The 18,726-nt window shown below is 40.3% G+C and overlaps 1 protein-coding gene across 3 annotated transcripts; it reads left to right on the top strand.

Annotated features, from left to right (window-relative positions):
- Window positions 1–294: 294 nt before the first annotated feature.
- On the top strand, window positions 295–15,796 carry LOC123969392 (rho GDP-dissociation inhibitor 1-like). Of its 3 annotated transcripts, none has more exons than XM_046046749.1 (6): window positions 295–449; window positions 3,702–3,890; window positions 6,579–6,662; window positions 10,219–10,295; window positions 11,948–12,011; window positions 13,880–15,796. In XM_046046749.1, exons 2-6 carry the CDS (start codon window positions 3,704–3,706, stop codon window positions 14,077–14,079), a joined length of 612 nt encoding a protein of 203 aa, XP_045902705.1. In that variant the 5' UTR covers window positions 295–449; window positions 3,702–3,703; the 3' UTR covers window positions 14,080–15,796. The 3 variants fall into 3 exon arrangements, with proteins under 3 accessions (XP_045902705.1, XP_045902706.1, XP_045902707.1); XM_046046750.1 differs by lacking the exon at window positions 295–449 and adding an exon at window positions 636–773; XM_046046751.1 differs by lacking the exon at window positions 295–449 and adding an exon at window positions 933–1,069.
- The last annotated feature ends 2,930 nt before the right edge of the window (window positions 15,797–18,726 follow it).

Raw genomic sequence — 18,726 nt, forward strand, 5'->3', positions numbered from 1 at the left:
TCTGTTCTATAAAAAGTTAGTCTCATTCTGCGAGTTGACTTTGTAAAACACATGCTTGACCGCCATTCAGGCATCTTTATAGTAGATAATGATCATAATTATCCTGGTTATCTTGTTTAGTGAGAACAAGTGATTTAATGAATTAAAAGAGAAACCAGTGTTTGCACCTTGCTCGTTACCGTATCTGTAATTCCTTAAACTCTAGTGCAGTAGGCAAATAAAAATAAAACATACATAGTGTGTATTGCTTGTATAACGGGATTATTCGGTACCGTGCGGCACCGCAGTGCACGTCACTTGCGTGCACGGACCTATTCCCGGAACTGTGTTACGCGGGCGGCGCACGGGGCGGCGCCGTTCCGTTGTTCGCCATACTTACACAGGAGCGCCGAGCGACGAACGCACTTACTGCAAAGGCACCTGAAATCACCACTACATTTAATATAAAGGTGAGTCTCCTCAGATCGAAAGGCAGCTAATATAACCTTTTCTAGAACAACCCCGCCCGGCGCACACCGGGGAAACCGTTTGTATTTCACTCCTGCTCCTCGTCAACTGATGACAACTTGTCAGGCTAACGTTAGCCGCAGGCTCTGGTTAGCTGGGCTGGATTGTTCCCAGCGAACGAGCTAGCCCCTCTCTTCAGTCCCACCCTGTACGGCAGGGTCGGCGCCGAGAAAAGTTGAGCCCCATTGTTGAGTAAAAATCAATTTAATCACTCCGGCTAGTTAACTTTCTGCAGATAGCACTGTGCTGGCGTGCTGTCAAAAGCGGTATGTGAGTCATTTTTTGGGGGGAAAAGATGCCAGAGTACAGTGGGACCGTTAGCTAGCTACCCCAGTCACTACATGGAAACTGACGGTACTGTTTGTCGGGATGGTAGCGGCGGGTTAGCCTTTCGACAGTAATGTCGACTTGATAAATTTTTAGTGAGCGATGCGTAATTCAGTAGCATTTGCAAAAGATGCATAATCGTGTCATCACAGCTTACTTATTTCTGTGAAACGCTGTATTCAGTTGCACCGATTTCCAAAGCTGCGATTTGTAACATTGATGTGCCGGTGAAAACGTAAGCTACACACATTTTTCACAATGGGAAACCCCATTTCTTTTGTTTGCATCTCGTCCGTATAACCTTGTGTTACTTAACAATTGTTGTTTGCTCTTTGTAAGCCAGCAGGGACCCAAAGAGACTGGATAGGTAGTGCTGTTTCCCTGCAGTTGGTTATTGTTTAATACTAAAATAGGTTTACTCAAAATTAGACTAGGCCACACACAAGAGAAAAACTTAAGTGAGTCAGTCAGACTCCAGCCTCCTGTGTACATCCTCTGTTAATGTGAATTTAAAGTTTCTGGATTCTTGGAATTTTATAATATTCATCATATATTTTGCATGACAGCCCTTGATGGAGCCTCTTTTTTCGACTGTTCAAAGGGATCAACAGAATGATTAAGAAATTAGACATACACATACCAATTCACGTGTCTAATCAAGATCAACCTCCTGCTACAGCAGCCATGCACAGAAAGCCTTTCCTGCCTAAAGAGAAGGGAAGAGGAACTTCTTGATTTTTCACCACAGTGACAAGGTTCAATGCCAGTAGTTACATAATGCATTCACGCTGCAGCACCTCCCCCAACAGCAACTCTTACAAACAGCCTTAATTCAAATGTTGTCTCTTGCAGACATCAATTTTACTTATGCAAAACAATAGAGTGCATTTGGGGAACAAAGGAATGTTCAAATAAAAGAGTCTGGACTCCTTTGCTGCGGTGTTTTATTATATGACCCATCCTCTACTGGGTCTACGCAGTCATTTCCATAAAGGTTGTGATGTGATATTTAAAGTCACATTGTTATCACCCAAAGATACCAGAGAACTTGATTCTACATAACGATGTTCAAAATTAAATAAGAAAATGTTTCTTAGATGGAAAATGGGATATTTAATTTAAAAAAAAAAACAGTGCAACCAGTTTAGATTAAATTTGAGCATAAGAATATTTTACAGATGCTTTCCAACCTATATGTAATTGCTTGTTAAAGGTTTCTTTCATGTGCCCGTGTTTGTGTGTATGGTGGTGAAAATGTGAAAAATAGTATTTTTGTTTGGGCCCTGCTTTACTGCTTGCTGAGATTCCTCTGACACCTGCTAGTTTGGGCTGGGAAGAGGAGAGAGAGTGATAATCACAACAGTCTTTACATATGTTAGCAGGATAATTGTGAATATTAGTTAGGTTATTAGTTAGGTTATACAATTCTTCACAGCTGTTTTTGCCTCCTCATTCCAAATTTGCAGTGTCCAACATCCAACAAGGGGCAATTTATTTGCAATATACCTTTGGTTGCACAGTCCTATCATGTCCTAAAACTTTCACTTTCACAATTTACTGTGGTTGAAGGTGCCTGCTGAAAGCATTTCAATCCCTCATTGTATAATGTAAACCGCAGTAGGTAGGTCTTAAAATATTATAATTAATAGTGTCTGGGGAGATGAAGGTAAAATTAGCTCATAGTTATGTTTCGTTCAGCTGAATGCATGTCTGTGGCTAACATTTATTTTCTTGATTAATTAGTTAATAATTTTGCCCGAAAATAGCAAAAAAAAAAAAAAAAAAGCAGACACAGTTTTGCTTGTTTTGTGCGATGAACTCTTGGACATTTGGAACAGCATTAGAAGATTACTGGATTATCAGTTCTTTTCAATACCGAATTATCTGCTGATTAATTTCCTTCATTAATTGTGTGGTTTGGAAAATAGTTAAAAAGGCTTTTGTCTGACCAACAGTCTGAAACTCACTTATATTAAGTTAAGAACTATAAAATACAGAAAAGCAGCTGATCGTTGGAGAAACTGAAAGCACAGACTGTTTGGCTTTTTGGCTGAAAGACCTAATCGACTATTGAAATGGTTGCTGATTTTCTTTTGATCGACCTGTCAATGATTCGGCTAATGGTTTCAGCTCCAGCTGAATGTTAAATGTCCTCTGGTGTTTCTGCCCTCTGCAAGTCTTCACACATGTCTTCAGTGCCATTGGTTCAGGCCAGCTGAATATGGCACTCCAGTGAAGGATTAGACTCAGAAGCCCATAGAGAGTTTACACCCTTAATTCCCTCTGCTGGTTTTTCCACATTACTGCGAATTAGTGTTGTACACAGAACCACCCTCATGGAGTAGCAGACTTCAAAATTGCTTGTTATAATTATTTACAGTATTAAAATTGCTTCACTTAAGTGATTAAAGGTAAACTACCAACACTAAGGTGGTGTAGGAGAATGTAACTTTTAAGGAAGGGACACAAATTATAACGGTTCAAATGTCTGCATTACTTCAGTCTGAACGAGGGACTCGGGGCCTGCTGCGCCTGTGTGGAGCTGCGGGTGGGATGGCCATAACGTGAATGTCTTTTGGCATAAACAAAGCTCTTCCTGCTTTTGTTACTTGTCATGTTCCAACAAAGGGATTTCTTTCCAACACTAACCTCCTTAGCAAGGGATGGCCCTACCTCAGGGAAATACAGACTGAACAAATAAGATGATTTGCTGTCAAAATGAAACTTAAACCCATTGGCTTAGCATTAACTTAAACTCACTGATCATTTTCTTCTTGAGTCTTCATTTGATATTAATCTTGTGCACAAAGGAAATGTGCCGTTAACGCCCCCTACCTTTCCTCCTCCTGTACCGACTTTGTCTCCAGACATGGCTGAGGATGAGGTGACTCCGGAGCAGCTAGCAGCCATCGCCGCTGAAAATGAGGAGCCAGAGTCTGTGAACTACAAGCCACCAGCCCAGAAGTCACTTAAAGAGATCCAAGACCTGGATAAGGATGATGAGAGTCTACGCAAATACAAGGAAGCCCTGCTTGGCTCTGGGGTCTCTGAGGCTGGTAATGCTTTGTGTGTGTGAGAGAGCGAGAGAGAGAGAGAGAGAGTAGAAAGCAAGAAACATAAAATGCGTGTGGTTAAATAGATAGTTGTCTTCGTTTAAGTAGCTTGGATGCACAAACGCATTTATAGTGTAATCTCCAAAAAGTTTGAGAAAAATATCTGCTATATTTTTCCAACCAATATTGTTATTATGATTAGAGCTGCAAATATCTTCTGTAAATGAAGGAATTACTGTATTAAATGTGATTTGTTGGTACCAAGTGTGATCATGAATTTATCCAGTTTCTTTGGATGTATAAAACCTCTTAAACCCCGCGGGGTCGTCTTTAGCTGTAGCTGCTTCTAACCTGCTTAGATCGTTAATACAAATATTAATGCTTAAACGTATGGTCAATGTGTCAGTATGAACATGCTAACTTACACATCGGTTAGATTCTCCACAATTCAATAGTTCAGTTCATTTAAGGGGAACAACGAGCCCCAAAGTCTAATTCTTATAGATTTACCGGTGTAACCTGCCTGGTTCAAGAGAGAAAAAAAATTATGACTGCCGTTACCTTTGAAGCGCTTGGTAGGTCCGCTTGTTAAGCCCGAATGTGTCCGTTCCTTGATTATTTATATTCCTTTAGTCTGTGAGGGTCCTCCCATCAAAAGAATCAAAACAGCTTTTCATAAAAATTAATCCAAGTAATGAATCCTGTCATGTGAAGTCCGTCGCTCTCTGTCTGCTAACTTCTCTCATCCTGCACCGTGTTGTTGTCGTGATGTTACTTCAAAATAAAAGCGCATAAGCAGCCTGTCGGAGCTAGATCAAATGAATGACCTGTATTTGATAGTTTTTATACAAGTATTATTCTGTTTGAAATAAATAAACTGTTTCATAGTAGTTTCAGTTTTGTGCAAAAGGAATTAAAGGCCTGTCTCATATGGACGCCTGTCCCAAATGAAGGCAGGGTCAATTCAGTGATTTTAGCCAAAAAATCCCGGGCTATTATTCAAAGTTTTACGGTAATTACGTAAGTTAAACGGAAGAAAGAAGACATGAAGCCTCAAGTAGCTTCTGGTCGGGTTTTTAGTGCATGTTACACAGCTTGTGTCGACACCTGTATTTATTTTAAATAGAAGCTTATCTTAACTGTAAGATGAATGAATAAAGGCGGCCGAAGCGGCTCCTGTGTAGACAAGATTTAACTGAACAAGCTTTCTCAAAGCCTTGAATATTAAAGGTCTAAACTGGTTTTAAGGCGATAAGGCATGGTGGCCCAGTGGATGGGCACTGTGGCCTCACAGCAAAAAGATCACGGGTTCCTCTGTGGAGTTTGCATGTTCACCCCGTGTCTGCGTGGGTTTCCTCACTATCAAAAACATGTTAGGTTCTCCAGTCACTGGCTGCACAGTGGCTGCACACGGCTCGCTCGAGTGATGGGTTAAATGCAGAGAATGAATTTCGCTACATGTATGTGACAATTAAAAGTACATTTATTTATTTACATGTAGAATTAAAGGTGGGGTTTGAGATTATACATGTCTTTGTGTCAAATTCAGCGACTATCTCAAAGTCCGCTAGCTGTGTGCGCTGAGAAAACAAATCTGGTGTTTGTACACAGCTCTGGCTGACCCGTCACACACATAACACAAATCATAATCAGCCACCTTTAACATTAAAGTAAATCTGCTGGTGACCGTTGTCGTTTAGCTGATGAAATGCCACCTTTCACCCTCTACTTCTGGTGATACGTTTTAAATTATACAAGTTTATCATTTCAGTCTCAGCTTTTGTGATTTGAAAATTGCGGTCTTTCAAACTGTGACTTGGATTAAAAACGAGGAATCGTTCAGTCCTAATATCGCAGTTGGAGCTGATGTTTGTGAGGTACAGTAGTTCATGGCTCGTTTGTGTCACAGCATTTGTGTTTGTTGTAGTTTATGGTATAGTATCAAACTTTTCTATTTTTCCAATACATATGTCTATTTCTGTCTCTGTAGGCAATCAGTGAGGGTTTGACTCTGTGCTGCAGGTGCTGTAAATTCATTTGGATTCACTGATTGCCTACAGAGATAGAAACCGACATTTGTCTTGGAAAAGATTGATACTATACTATATAAGACTTGATGTAAGTCACGACAGAGATTTCATTTCAAGTCGGATGGAGATTTAGATGGCTAAGGAGCAATATTGCGACTCTTTCCAGATTTTTGGATTCCAGATTTTCTGTAAACAAAATCAGACTGCCAGAGGGAGTTGTGTGTATTCTGTATGCATGCATTCACGGAGAGCTGTAACCTAGTATATTCTGGTTGAACCCCTGATCAGTATGCTGTCTCTCAGTGAAGGTTGCGTCAGTGGGACTGAAAATAAACTAGAGTCTAATTAATGCAGAGACTGTCCCGACTACAGCAGAGCTGTCCTGATTTCAGCTCCCCCGAGCCCAGTCTCTTAGACAGCTGCTCGTTGCACGGCATGTGCAGTTGTCTGCATGTGTCTACAAAAGTGTTGTCACAATAAATACCTGTACATTAATTACACACATACACTGTTATGGGTTCTCTGGTGAAAACACTGCGCAGTGAAAGCTGTGAAAGGAACTGTAAATATATAGTGTTTAAAATGTCACGTTTGGGGATGTATGTTTAAAACTGTCTTGGTTGTCTTTATTGAACTATCTATTTCTTTGATCCCGTCTCAGATCCCAATGTTCCCAATGTCCAAGTGATCCGGATGTCTCTGATCTGTGAAACCGCCCCAAACCCCCTGGTCCTGGACCTGCAAGGTGAGACCCTGTTCGGGCTGGTTTATAAAGCAGGAATAGATCAAACTTCTTTAGTTAAATGTTAGTCAGCAATGTGGGTGTCCTCAAATCATTCTGACAAATTGTGGAGCGTGTACGTCAAATTAAAGAGGCCAAACATCAACAGCGGAACTGATAATCTACAGAATGTTACCCCGGCACATTCTGCATCTTTACATCATCTGAACACAGAGGACGAACGTTTTCTTCCGTATCGTTTGCCTAGTAACTATATTTGTCCCACTCAAATATAGCATCGCTATCGACCCCAGCACTGACTCTGCTTGTTTTGATTTTCATCCAGCAGTACTTACAGATCCGTCTGTAACGGTTTGAATATATGCTGAGCATGCTGGAAATGTATATGGATTCATTGATTGCTTACAGAGATAGAGAAGTATAGAGGAGGCACAAAGACTGGATTCTTTTTTTCATTTTGGCTGATTACTGTAAAACTGTACTCCCGATATTCCCAGTGACCATTTAGCAGTGAAGACCCCCGCCTCTGTAGCTGCTCAGGCCCAGCTGGCCTCAATTTAAATCCATCCAGAACATTCTGTCCTTTCCCTGCATCACTTCTGGTTCTCCTACTAAAAATAATGATTGCTCACCCTGTAAATACAATTAAAACAGAGTTGGACTAATTGTGGGTTTTTGAAAGTCCCTGCCAGTAATTTTAGCTAAACATGCTTTTTAATGAAAGGTCCCTGATGTCCCCTTATGAACTAAAAGTCAGTAATACATTTTTAATAGTTTTTTTATTTGACACATTGATGTTAAAGAACCAATACGATCTGGCAAGTTAGAAAGATAAAAAGCCAACCTCGTTGTTTGAGACTTAGGAACACAGTCATGAAATGTTATTTTAGTGTGACTGGGATGTTTGAATTGATGTTGGAGACCTGCAGAGCACCAGAAAGGTCAGACGCCTGTCCACCAAGTAGTACTGATCTGCTGGTTCTTTTTCTACCTTTTGGACATCGGCTCTATTTAAACAGTAGTAACTAATTAAAATAGTCATCCCAAGTTTTCTATCCCTAATATTTATACTAGTGAGGAGTGTTTGTTTATAGTGAATAAATATTGTACACAAGTCGTAGCCGTTGCGAGGCTTTGGTTTGTCCTCAAGGTCCAATACTGAAAACTCTGACGGTTTTTGGGCCATCGTAATAAATGAGTACATCAGGACTGGAACTGTACTCAGATAAAGTGTCTCTGTGTCTCAGGCTGTTTCTGGGGATTCTGGAGAAGTTTTTGTAGCTAAACAGAGGAATTCGCCCTTTTAAAGGTTCTAGGCTAATTTAATTTAAGGATGGGCACCAAAACACGGTATTAAACAGACTCTGGGGCTAAAGACCATAGTATTTATGATCCACACACACAAACGCACACACACACGGCAGATCAGAGAGGCTGTGGTGGACACAGTGAAGTGAACCAGTTGAAGAGAAGATGACACCAAGATTACTTTGTGTTGTGACAGCTCACGAGTACAAAGCCAATACTAATAATCAATAGACCTGCTCGACAAGCATAAACGTGTCAACATGTAGAAAGCTATGAATCTGCCTTGTTCCCAGTCTCTCATCCTCTCTGTTTTACGCAGCACGCTATCTCGGCTAATAACGATTTGTTACAAACAAGCTCTAAAGCGAAAGCTGTCGCTCTGTTAGCTTAGTTTATCACACATCTTAAAATCTGCCACATTGTTGTAAACTCAGCTGCTGGCTGAGACAAACCAGGCACTCCCCTCTCTAGTAGCCGTACTTACAGGCAGTGAATCACATCAGCAGAGGAGGAGGAGGAGGAAGGACTGACGCTGACTTTAAACTTCACCGTTTTGATGAACTATGATGTATTTTATTGATATTTAGATATGATTGCATTCAGATATTATTGAGTTTATATATTTGCGGCTGTAAATTTTACTGTTGCTGCTCTAGGTCTACCTTCAGTGGCTTGCAAAAGTATTCATACCTCTTCGAACCTTTCCACATTTTTTCACGTTACAACCACTAACGTAAAAGTCTTTTATTGGGATTTCACGGTGCATAGTTGTGAAGTGAAAGGAAAATGATACATGGTTTTCAAAAAGTGTGGCGTGCAAAAGTATTCAGCCCTCTTCTACACTGATACTCTGTGCTACCAATTGCCTTCAGAAGTCACCTAATTAGTAAATAGAGTCCATCTGTGTGTGTAATCTCAGTATTAATACAGTTGTTCTGCGAAGGCCTCAGAGGTTTGTTAGAGAATATTTGTGCCCAATGAATACACCAGACAGGTCAGGGATAAATGTTTGGAGAAGTTTAACGCAGGGTTAGGTTATAAAAAAAAATGGCAGCATCATGCTGTGGGGATGCTTTTCTTCAGCACGGACAGGGAAGCTGGTCAGAGCCAAATACAGGGCAATCTCGAAAGAAAACCTGTTGGAGTCTGCAAAAGACTTGAGACTTGGGGCGGAGGTTCACCTTCCAGCAGGACAACCTACAGCCAGCGCTACAATGGAATGGTTTAGATCAAAGCATATTCATGTGTTAGAATGGCCCAGTCAAAGCCAGGACTAAATCCCATTGAGAATCTGTGGCAAGACTTGAAAACTGCTGTTCACAGACACTCTCAATTTAGTCTGACTGAGCTTGAGCTATTTTGCAAAGAAGATGGGGGGAAAAAAATAATAAAAAATGTATGTGAAAATTTTTGAAAACCATGTCATCATTTTCCTTCCACTTCACAATTATGTGCCACTTTGTGTTTGTCTATTACATGAAATCCCAATAAAATACATTTACATTTATAGTTGTAACGAGAAAAAAATGTGGAAAAGTTCAAGGGGTATGAATACTTCTGCAAGCCACTATGATAGCAAGCACCTCAATGTGTAAAGGCAAAATCCCCCAAAAGTCAGGAGAAGTCACATGTGTGGCATCAGACAGCTTGTTTTTTGTTTGAGTGAAATGCATCTTCAGTTTGTTTGTGAAGTTGCTGCTCAGGACAAGTAATAGAAACTTAGTCAGTGAGTTAGATCGCTGCCAGTAAAGGAATCAATGCAGCTCCTCTGTGCCAGACCCATCTGATGCTGTATTACTGTGGCCTCAACTCAGCAGGAATGTACTAGAAGCTAACACACAAATCAAGAGACTGTTTTTAGGGTCCTGGGAACTGAAAGTGGTGGTCAGCACCCAGGGGGCTGCCGGATGATTTCAGAGGCCTGTAGAAAGAAAATCTTGCATACAGATTTATTATTTAGTCTATAGTATCATGTATGTGATGCATTCGCTCTCTAAATGTTTTGTTACGGCTAATGGCTGACAAGGTAGAAGAACTGGTTATAAATGATGCGAAACTGTTTGAAACACCTGGGGGAAAAAGTGAAAGTATGATGTCACACAGACTCCAAACTTAAACTGTAAAGAAAACATAGAACAAGTCTTAGTATTGTTTGGTTTGGTCCTTAATTCCCCTTATGATCAGCATCACTGTGAGTATAATGGAGTAAATAATGATGCCTGTGCTTTTGTCCCCTTCTGGTGTACAACAGGAGACCTGGAAGCCTTTAAGAAGCAGGCCTTTGTTCTGAAGGAGGGAGTTGAATACAAAATAAAGATCAGCTTTAAGGTGAGAGCTGCTGTAGCTACAGCTATACACTACCGTTCAAACGTTTGGGGTCACTTAGAAAATGTCCTTATTTTTTAAAGAAAAGCCGTTTTAATCAATGAAGATAACATTAAATTAATCAGAAAAACAGTCTAGACATTGTTAATGTGGTAAATGACTATTCTAGCTGGAAACGGCTGATTTTTAATGGAATATCTACATAGGTGCACAAAGGCCCATTTCCAGCAACCATCACTCCTGTGTTCTATAAAACTGGCCTTCCTTTGAGCTAGTTCAGTATCTGGAGCATCAGCATTTGTGGGCTCTCAAAATGGCCAGAAAAGGAGAACTTTCTTCTGAAACTCAACAGTCTATTCTTGTTCTGAGAAATGAAGGCTATTCCATGCGAGCTATTGCCAAGACACTGAAGATTTCCTACTATTGTGTGTACCACTCCCTTCAGAGAACAGCGCAAACGGGCTCTAACCAGAATAGAAAGAGAAGTGGGAGGCCCAGGGTCACAACAAAGCAAGAAGACAGTACATTAGAGTCTCTAGTTTGAGAAATAGACGCCTCACAGGTCCTCAACTGGCAGCTCCATTAAATCCGGGATGCTGGCCTTCTAGGCAGAGTGGCAAAGAAAAAGCCATATCTGAGACTGGCCAATAAAAGGAAAAGATTAAGATGGGCAAAATAACACGGACATTGGACCGCGGAAGATTGGAAAAAAGTGTTATGGACAGATGAATCCAAGTTTGAGGTGTTTGGATCACACAGAAGAAGATCAGAACAAGTGAACAGACGCTGGAGGAGCGCCTGACATCTGTCAAGCGTGGTGGAGGTAATGTGATGGTCTGGGGCTGCTTTGGTGCTGGTAAAGTGGGAGATTTGTACAAGGTAAAAGGGATTTAGAATAAGAAAGGCCATTTTACGCCATCCCATACTCTGTGGATAGGACAATGACCCAAAGCACTCCTCCAAACTATGAACTATTTAGGGGAGAAGTAGTCGGCTGGTATTCTGTCTGTAATGGAGTGGCCAGCGCAGTCACAAGATCTCAACCCTATTGAGCTTTTGTGGGAGCAGCTTGACCGTATGGTGCGTAAGAAGTGCCCATCAAGCCAATCCAACTTGTGGGAGGTGCTTCGGGGAGCGTGGGGTTAAAATTCTTCAGATTACCTCAACAAATTGACAGTTTTAATGCCAAAGATCTGCGAGGCTGTGATTGCTGCAAATGGAGGATTTTTTTGACGAAAGCAAAGTTTGAAGGACAAAATTATTTCTAAATAAAAATGAGTATTTCTAACCTCGTCAATGTCATGACTATATTTTCTATTCATTTTGCATTTGATGAATAAAAGTGTGAGTTTTCATGGAAAAGATGAAATTGTTTGGGTGACCCCAAACTTTTGAACGGTAGTGTGTATAGGAAACATGTTTTATCATGGAATGAGTGTATCTGTCCTTGTTATTCACAGCCTTTCTGAAAATGTGAATGTTCCAATACACCAGAGTTGATTTAATGTGACACTCTCTGAGATTTCATTGATACATTGAGGCTTTTACATTTTATAATGTTTCTGGGATACTTTGCTTCAAGTCCTTGTTAATTTCTAACTTATTACACAAGCACAACACAGCTGTTCTCTTGAACAAAGATTGTGTCTCCGCAGGTGAACAGGGAGATTGTTTCGGGTCTGAAGTATGTGCAGCAGACATACAGGAAAGGAATGAAGAGTAAGTAAACACTTGCGGTATAGATGTGTTTGAAAGGATGAAAGGCAGATTCTTTAAAATGTAAATGTTCTTAGTTACGAAGCTGAATTACTCTTTTGAAATGTGAGCTCTCTATGCTTGTCTCCTTCTGTTATCTGTCTGTACTAGAGCTGCAGCTAACAATGATTTTAGTAATCGAGTATTCTACAGATTATTTCATCGAGTAATCCTATAAGAAATTATTTTGCTTGGAGGCGCCCCCTCCCCTCTGTACCGGGATCAGCTGTGTAACTCATGACTGTGACATCAAAACACAAACTCACGGCCCAACCAGGCAGAAAAACAGTAACAACAAACGTGTACAAATGTGTGTACATTTACTGCTGAGAATTGTGGCTTACTTTTGCTAGCCTTGAACTCAATAATCAATCATGATTTCAGTTAAACGCTAAAGTTGCTGTTACCTTACCAAGTCTGACTTAGTGATGGCAAGTTCGAGTCTTTTGACAGACTCGTTCATTCAAATCTCGTTCATTAAAATGAACTAATCTTTTTTTGAGTCATTTCGTTCATTTGAACTTGGCTGGTTATTGCGGCGCTCCAGCCCTCTAACGGGCCATTAAAAAACAGCGCAGCGTTCTCAAACACGGAAGGCTGCCTGGCTTGCTTTATTTGACGAAGTTTAATGCGCAAATTCACCTCTTGATTACTGTATATCATCATTATATAAACCCCCCTGGGCCCACAACCAAATTCAAGCCATGTAAAAAACACAGAAATATGTTGTCAATATGTAATCACCACTACTCTGGCTAAATCCTTCCATTTTCACAATCTTTCCCGAGTAGTATACAACCAGACCAGCCATATAAAGGCTTATGTATATAATTACTATCATTATCTCTAACTGCTCATTCATACAGTAACGTTAGCCCAACGTCCCTATTAATGAGTAAAATATTAATATCAGATCTTCAGTAAATATATTGAAGTAATAAGCTTGATTCACTATATGAATAAACACATTCTTATTAAAATTCATCCAATTTAATAATAATCTGGATCAAGCCACTAAGTTCTTAAAGAACTCCAGCGCAGAGAGAGGAACAAAGAAATAAACACACATAAACGCAGCAGTTTGGCAGTTCTGGACGCAGAATGGGCCACATCAGAAACACACATGAGCACATCGCTCTCAAACACTTGTATGTTGTTCTTCAACAATGCATCTAATGTGTGTTCAGTACTGTTACATTTGAATACATTTATTTACTTTGAAAGTAAGTTTGTAACTGCATTTCCTTTCTTAAAAAGTCTTAAATTTAACTAGGTGAAACCTGCAGAAACCCTGAAACAAGTCTTGACTGAACAACCATAGATTTCTCTTCAGTTGTTCAGTTCAGCACATTGAACATCTTAAAACATGAATGTGGTCCTAATTCTTAAATACCACTGCTAACAGTCCTGCTGATACTGATAAAAAGCAGATGCTTCCATGCACCAGATCTCAACCCAGTTTCACACCTATTGAAGATTTTGGAGCAGGGTGTAAAAAAAGTGCTCTCCGCCACCAAATGATAAAATAAAACTTTCATCTACAAATGAATTGAGTGAATTATGTGACTGTATTTGATGTCATTTTGTTATCTCTGGCTGTGTGTGTTTTTCTTTCTATCTGCTGTACTCGAGTCGTTCTTGTAAAAGAGATCACCTGATTAAATAAATGTTGTGTATATACAAACGAGGAAATATCTTATAGAGGAGTTCATCCCTACAGTAGAGTTCCACAAGCCTGTGTTAGCCTGATTCCATACTGAGATCTATATATATATACACACAGATTAATTTTTTTCTCTCTGACCATAATCTCCATTCTCATGTGTTAACAGTTGATAAATCAGACTACATGGTGGGCAGCTACGGGCCTCGTCCTGCTGAATATGACTTCCTGACTACGATGGAGGAGGCGCCGAAAGGCGTGCTGGCCCGTGGCAACTACGTCATCAAATCTAAGTTTACTGACGATGACAAGCACGACCACCTGTCCTGGGAGTGGAACCTCAACATCAAGAAAGACTGGAAAGACTAAAAGAGGCCTTTTTCTTTGTGGGCGAGGGACTACAGTTCCCCCAGCCCCGTGTGTTCCTCAGCCACCCCCCATCCCCAACATGTGTCCACCATTTCTGCCTTCTTTGTTTATACTTTGTTGTGTATTTCATGCTCTCATGCCTTAGTTCTCTTTAACACCTTGGCATCCTTCTCACCTCTCTGTCAGCAGCAGTAGCAGAAGCAGTAGCCCCCCCTCCTCCCGTCCGTCCATCCATCCATCTATCTATCTATCACCTCCCTTACCTGCTCAACATTTCATTGGTTGCACACAAGCCATCCTTACTCGACCCCCACTGAGCTGTGCCATGTAGCACCTTACTCCCTCACACCCAGCCCTCTATCTTTCTTTTGTTCCGGGTTTTTGCTGCTTGAAGAGATTAACCCCGCCCTCCACCTCTCCAGAATGGTGTCTTCCTCTCGCAGTATGAAGTACATGTGGAAAAGCAACTGTACAATCAACTTTTGTTTGCCTTTTTTTTTTTATATAATTGTATCGATGGTTGTGTAATGTGATTGTATTCACATCACTGTTAGTCAGCTGTTGTGTTCATAGAAGGCCCCACCACATCCATGTGCCCCCCCCCCCCCTTTCTTGCTTGCTGTCTTTTGATATAATTACCAATACCTGCCTTGGAAAAACAATTCATTCACATCTGCTCTTCGCCGCCTCCTTCCCTTCCCTAAATGTATTCACCCACTCCCCTTCAAATGGGACTGGGGCCAAAGTGAACATGGGAGTAAAAAGTATAAGCTGCCTTATGTATCAACTAATGTCTAAACCTGTTCATGTCTACTTAGCATGCCTTGTGTGTAGGAGAAGTGCTTGCTATCAGGTAGTCTGTATAACAAGGGCTTACACTCGCTACCAACTAATAACCATCTGTAGCCCTGTTGTAGTAGAGATTGTTTATACAGGTTCCTCAGATACAGCTCTGCACACGCCCACTACCCCCAAAATAAACTTACCATGTAGTTGGAGGGGGCTGAATGTTAAGAATTGGAGGAAGCATATCAAACCCAGTGAAAATCAGTATTGATGAAACTCGGCGCACTCGTTTCTTTTAGCCACGAGGCCTTAGCACTAACTATGATCATGTGGAGAAAAACAAACATTTCTAATATAGCCTATTTTTTTTTTTTTTAACATTTATTGAAATTTTTTGTTGTTCCCCTTTTGCCTTAATGTACATCATTCCCCCCTACAAAGCCACCCCTCGCTCGTTCAGATTGCTTCTAAACTCTAAGCCTGCAGTCAGGAGATCCCACGTGTGGAGGAGTAGTACCAGAGAAAGCACAGGAGGAGGCTGAGCCGGGCGCCGTCTGCTGCTGCCGGAGTCCTCGGCGGTGTCTGGTCTCACCTACAGAGAGACGCTGGTAGTGCTGAGAGAAAACTGACCAGGCCTTCAGCCTTTTTACCCAGAGGGGTCGGGTGACACTACTACAGAAACACATGCTCAGTATTTAATGAGGGTTTTAAAACACAACTGACCAGTAACATTAAATTGAAGTCGACTCGTACTGTACCAGAACATATGGATGTAAACTTTCTTTGTTGTTTTGTCTGATAATTATGTATTCCTGCTCCATACATTCCTTCACATTGTACAGTTTCTATGAAAACGCTGGCATGCTGGTGGGGTTGTATATTCTATCATCATTTGTGATTGCTCTTCTCAGTCAATAAAGGTTTTGCTCAACTTGGCCTCTTAACACTTGTTTTTTGCAAATATATCTCCGAAAATGTCAGTTTCTTTCCCTTAATTTACTTCAAAAAGTGAAACTTTATCTTCTAGATTTAGTACGCAAAGTAAAATATTTTTTTTGGTTTTACCCTTTATGATTACAGCGAACAGCTCATGGTAATAAAAAATCTATATCTCAAAATATTAGAATAAAGAATGTATACTACAGAAATGTCAACCTGAGAAGAGCCTTTCATCACTCAGTGTGGTTCAGTACACAACCACAATCATAGGGAAAGATTTCGACAGCTGTTCAGAATACACTCATTGACCCCCTCCACAAGGAGGGTGAGCCACAGAAAGTCGGGGCTAGCTGTTCACAGAGTGCTGGATAAAAGCATATTCATGAAAACTTGACTGGAGTATGGTAGGAAAAGGTGCACAAGCAACAGGGATGACCGCAGCGTTGAGAGGTTTGTCAAACAAAGCTGATTAAGAACTTCAGACAGCTTCACAAGGAGTGGACTGAGGCTGGAGTCAGAACATCAAGAGCAACCAAGCACAGATGTGAGCTCCAAGTGTCACATAATGTCAGGCCACTCCTGAATCAGACAACATCAGAAGCTTTATACAGAGACTGAAGAGAACTGGCAACTGGAGCGTTGCTCAGTGGTCCAAAGTCCTCCTTTCAGACTAAAGTAAATTTGGCTTCTTATTTGGAGATCAAGGTCCCAGAGTCTGGGGGACGAGTGGAGAGACGAAGGATCCAAGTTGCTTGAAGTCCAGTGTGAAGTTTCCACAGTCAGTGATGATTTTGGGGTGCCATGTCCTCTGCTGGTGTAGGTCCACCGTGTTTTCTCCAGTCCAGAATCAATGCAGCGACTACCAGAGCCCTTCATGCTTCCATCTGCTGACAAGCTTCATGGAGACGCGGTTTTCCTTTTCTAGCAGGTCGACGTCGAATATCAATTTCTTTATTCTAATATTTTGAAATATGGATTTTTGATCTCCATGAGCTGTAAGCTGTAATTATCAAGATTAAAACAATAAATGTAGAATATATTAAAGTTTTACTTTTTGAATTAAAATACTGGAAAAAAATAACTTTCCCACGATATTCTAATTTTCTGAGACACACCTTTAGGTGTAGTACTGCTTGTACCTGGACAAATACTGCAGGAGTCTCATTTTACTGTGGGTGATTGTGTTAATGAGGCACTTAAACTTCAGTTTATGAGTTCAGTTTAGTTAGTTCAGGTTTAGATGCTTAGTCATATACGGTTGTCTTTGGCTCTGAAGGAGCGCTGAGTTGTCTCAGCTTGATCTTTAAGTCTAAACATTTATAAGAGAAAGCCTGAAGTGTGGCTTTTGAAAGATGTTCATATTTATAAGACACAGTCTCAAAAAAAGATACTGTTGTGTTATGGGAAGTGTAGGATGCAACATTTTTTGGAGCTTGAACCATATCCGGGACCAAATGTCAGGAAATCCCTCCTGGTTTGCTTGGATTTTGAATATTCCTTTTTCAATGTACATCTTCTCAGTTACTCAACTTTATAAAAGTCCAATGCTAAATTGATGGAGTCTTGCACACGTATTTTCCTTTATATATCAATAAAAGTTTTTAGACTAAACGTCCAGTCATTCTTCAGGAAATGACTGGATTTAACTTTAACAAGGATGTTTGTTTTAAAACATATTTTACATGGTAAACTGCCTCAAATGCTGAGTTAACATAATATTAAGAAAGTGTGGCTTTAAATCGCAACACTGTATATATACACACACACATGACTGATGGAATTAAGACCAGTCATACCCACATAAAACAAAATGGGACAACAGTGTACAGGTCATTACTTCTTTTTTTCCCCACCAGAAAAGGCTTAAAATGTGGGTGGCTGTAGCTCACATCTTCACACTCAGTAGCCTCAGTTATACTGTTTCAGTAAAAGTCAAAGATAATGTACAGTGATGTGTAAGAGCTAAACAACCACAAACAGAGCCTTAATCATTTATGCCCATACTGTATTTTATACTTAACAATGTATGTTTTTCAAAGCAAAATAGAAATATCACTTAGAAATGTATATCGAAAGGCACAGCATCAAAATACAATTTGACATACAGTTTTTTTTTTCTTTAAAATTGGAGTAAACATTCAAAAATTGACCCATCTGGCCTGCCTGTTGAGTAACAGCCATCCGTCACAGGGTGAATACTTAGCTTAGGGGTTGTTGCTTTCAGTAGCGTCCAGTCAAAATGGCAAAATGAAATTATTACTGACTTACAGTACTAAGAACATAGCATGCGTTCTCCTAGCCCTCTTGAAAGAGCTGACGTTTGTAACAAACATTTTCTGTAAAAATCCCTCTGAACATGAGCTGCATCTGACGTCCATGATTAGCACCCAAAACGCTCCGTCCTATTTACAACAGAGACCACGACTACACCTCTACATCACTGTCTGGACAGATGGCCCCTGTACATAAATATACATATTAAATATACATTCAGAGGAGCAGGGAGAAATGGGCATGCAAATTTGGTCCACCTTTACAGCAGTCAGCCAAAACAGAAAGCATCGACCCAAGACTCATCCTGAGAAACAACACTGACCACTTGGTGTTTTCCCCAAAAGGACATGCAAAACTGGGGCTGGTTTTTGGCACATTTAAGTCTTTTTTGTGTGTGTGTCTTTTTCTAGTAACCACCCCTACAACTGAATGGCGTTTATGTGTCCACCCCTTCAGAGGTCAAGAAAGCTATCTAAAACATTACTGTGAGCTCGCACTGTGCATGGCTTTAATTCTCATAATACAGATTTTATACAAAGTATCAGAGAAGCAAAGCACATTAAAATATTCCAGTTAAAAAAAAAATTCAACAAAAAAAAAAAAAAATATATATATATATATATATATATATATATATATATATATATA

The sequence above is a fragment of the Micropterus dolomieu genome, linkage group LG04 (genome assembly GCF_021292245.1).
Source record: "Micropterus dolomieu isolate WLL.071019.BEF.003 ecotype Adirondacks linkage group LG04, ASM2129224v1, whole genome shotgun sequence".
In the NCBI taxonomy this organism is placed as follows: domain Eukaryota; kingdom Metazoa; phylum Chordata; class Actinopteri; order Centrarchiformes; family Centrarchidae; genus Micropterus; species Micropterus dolomieu.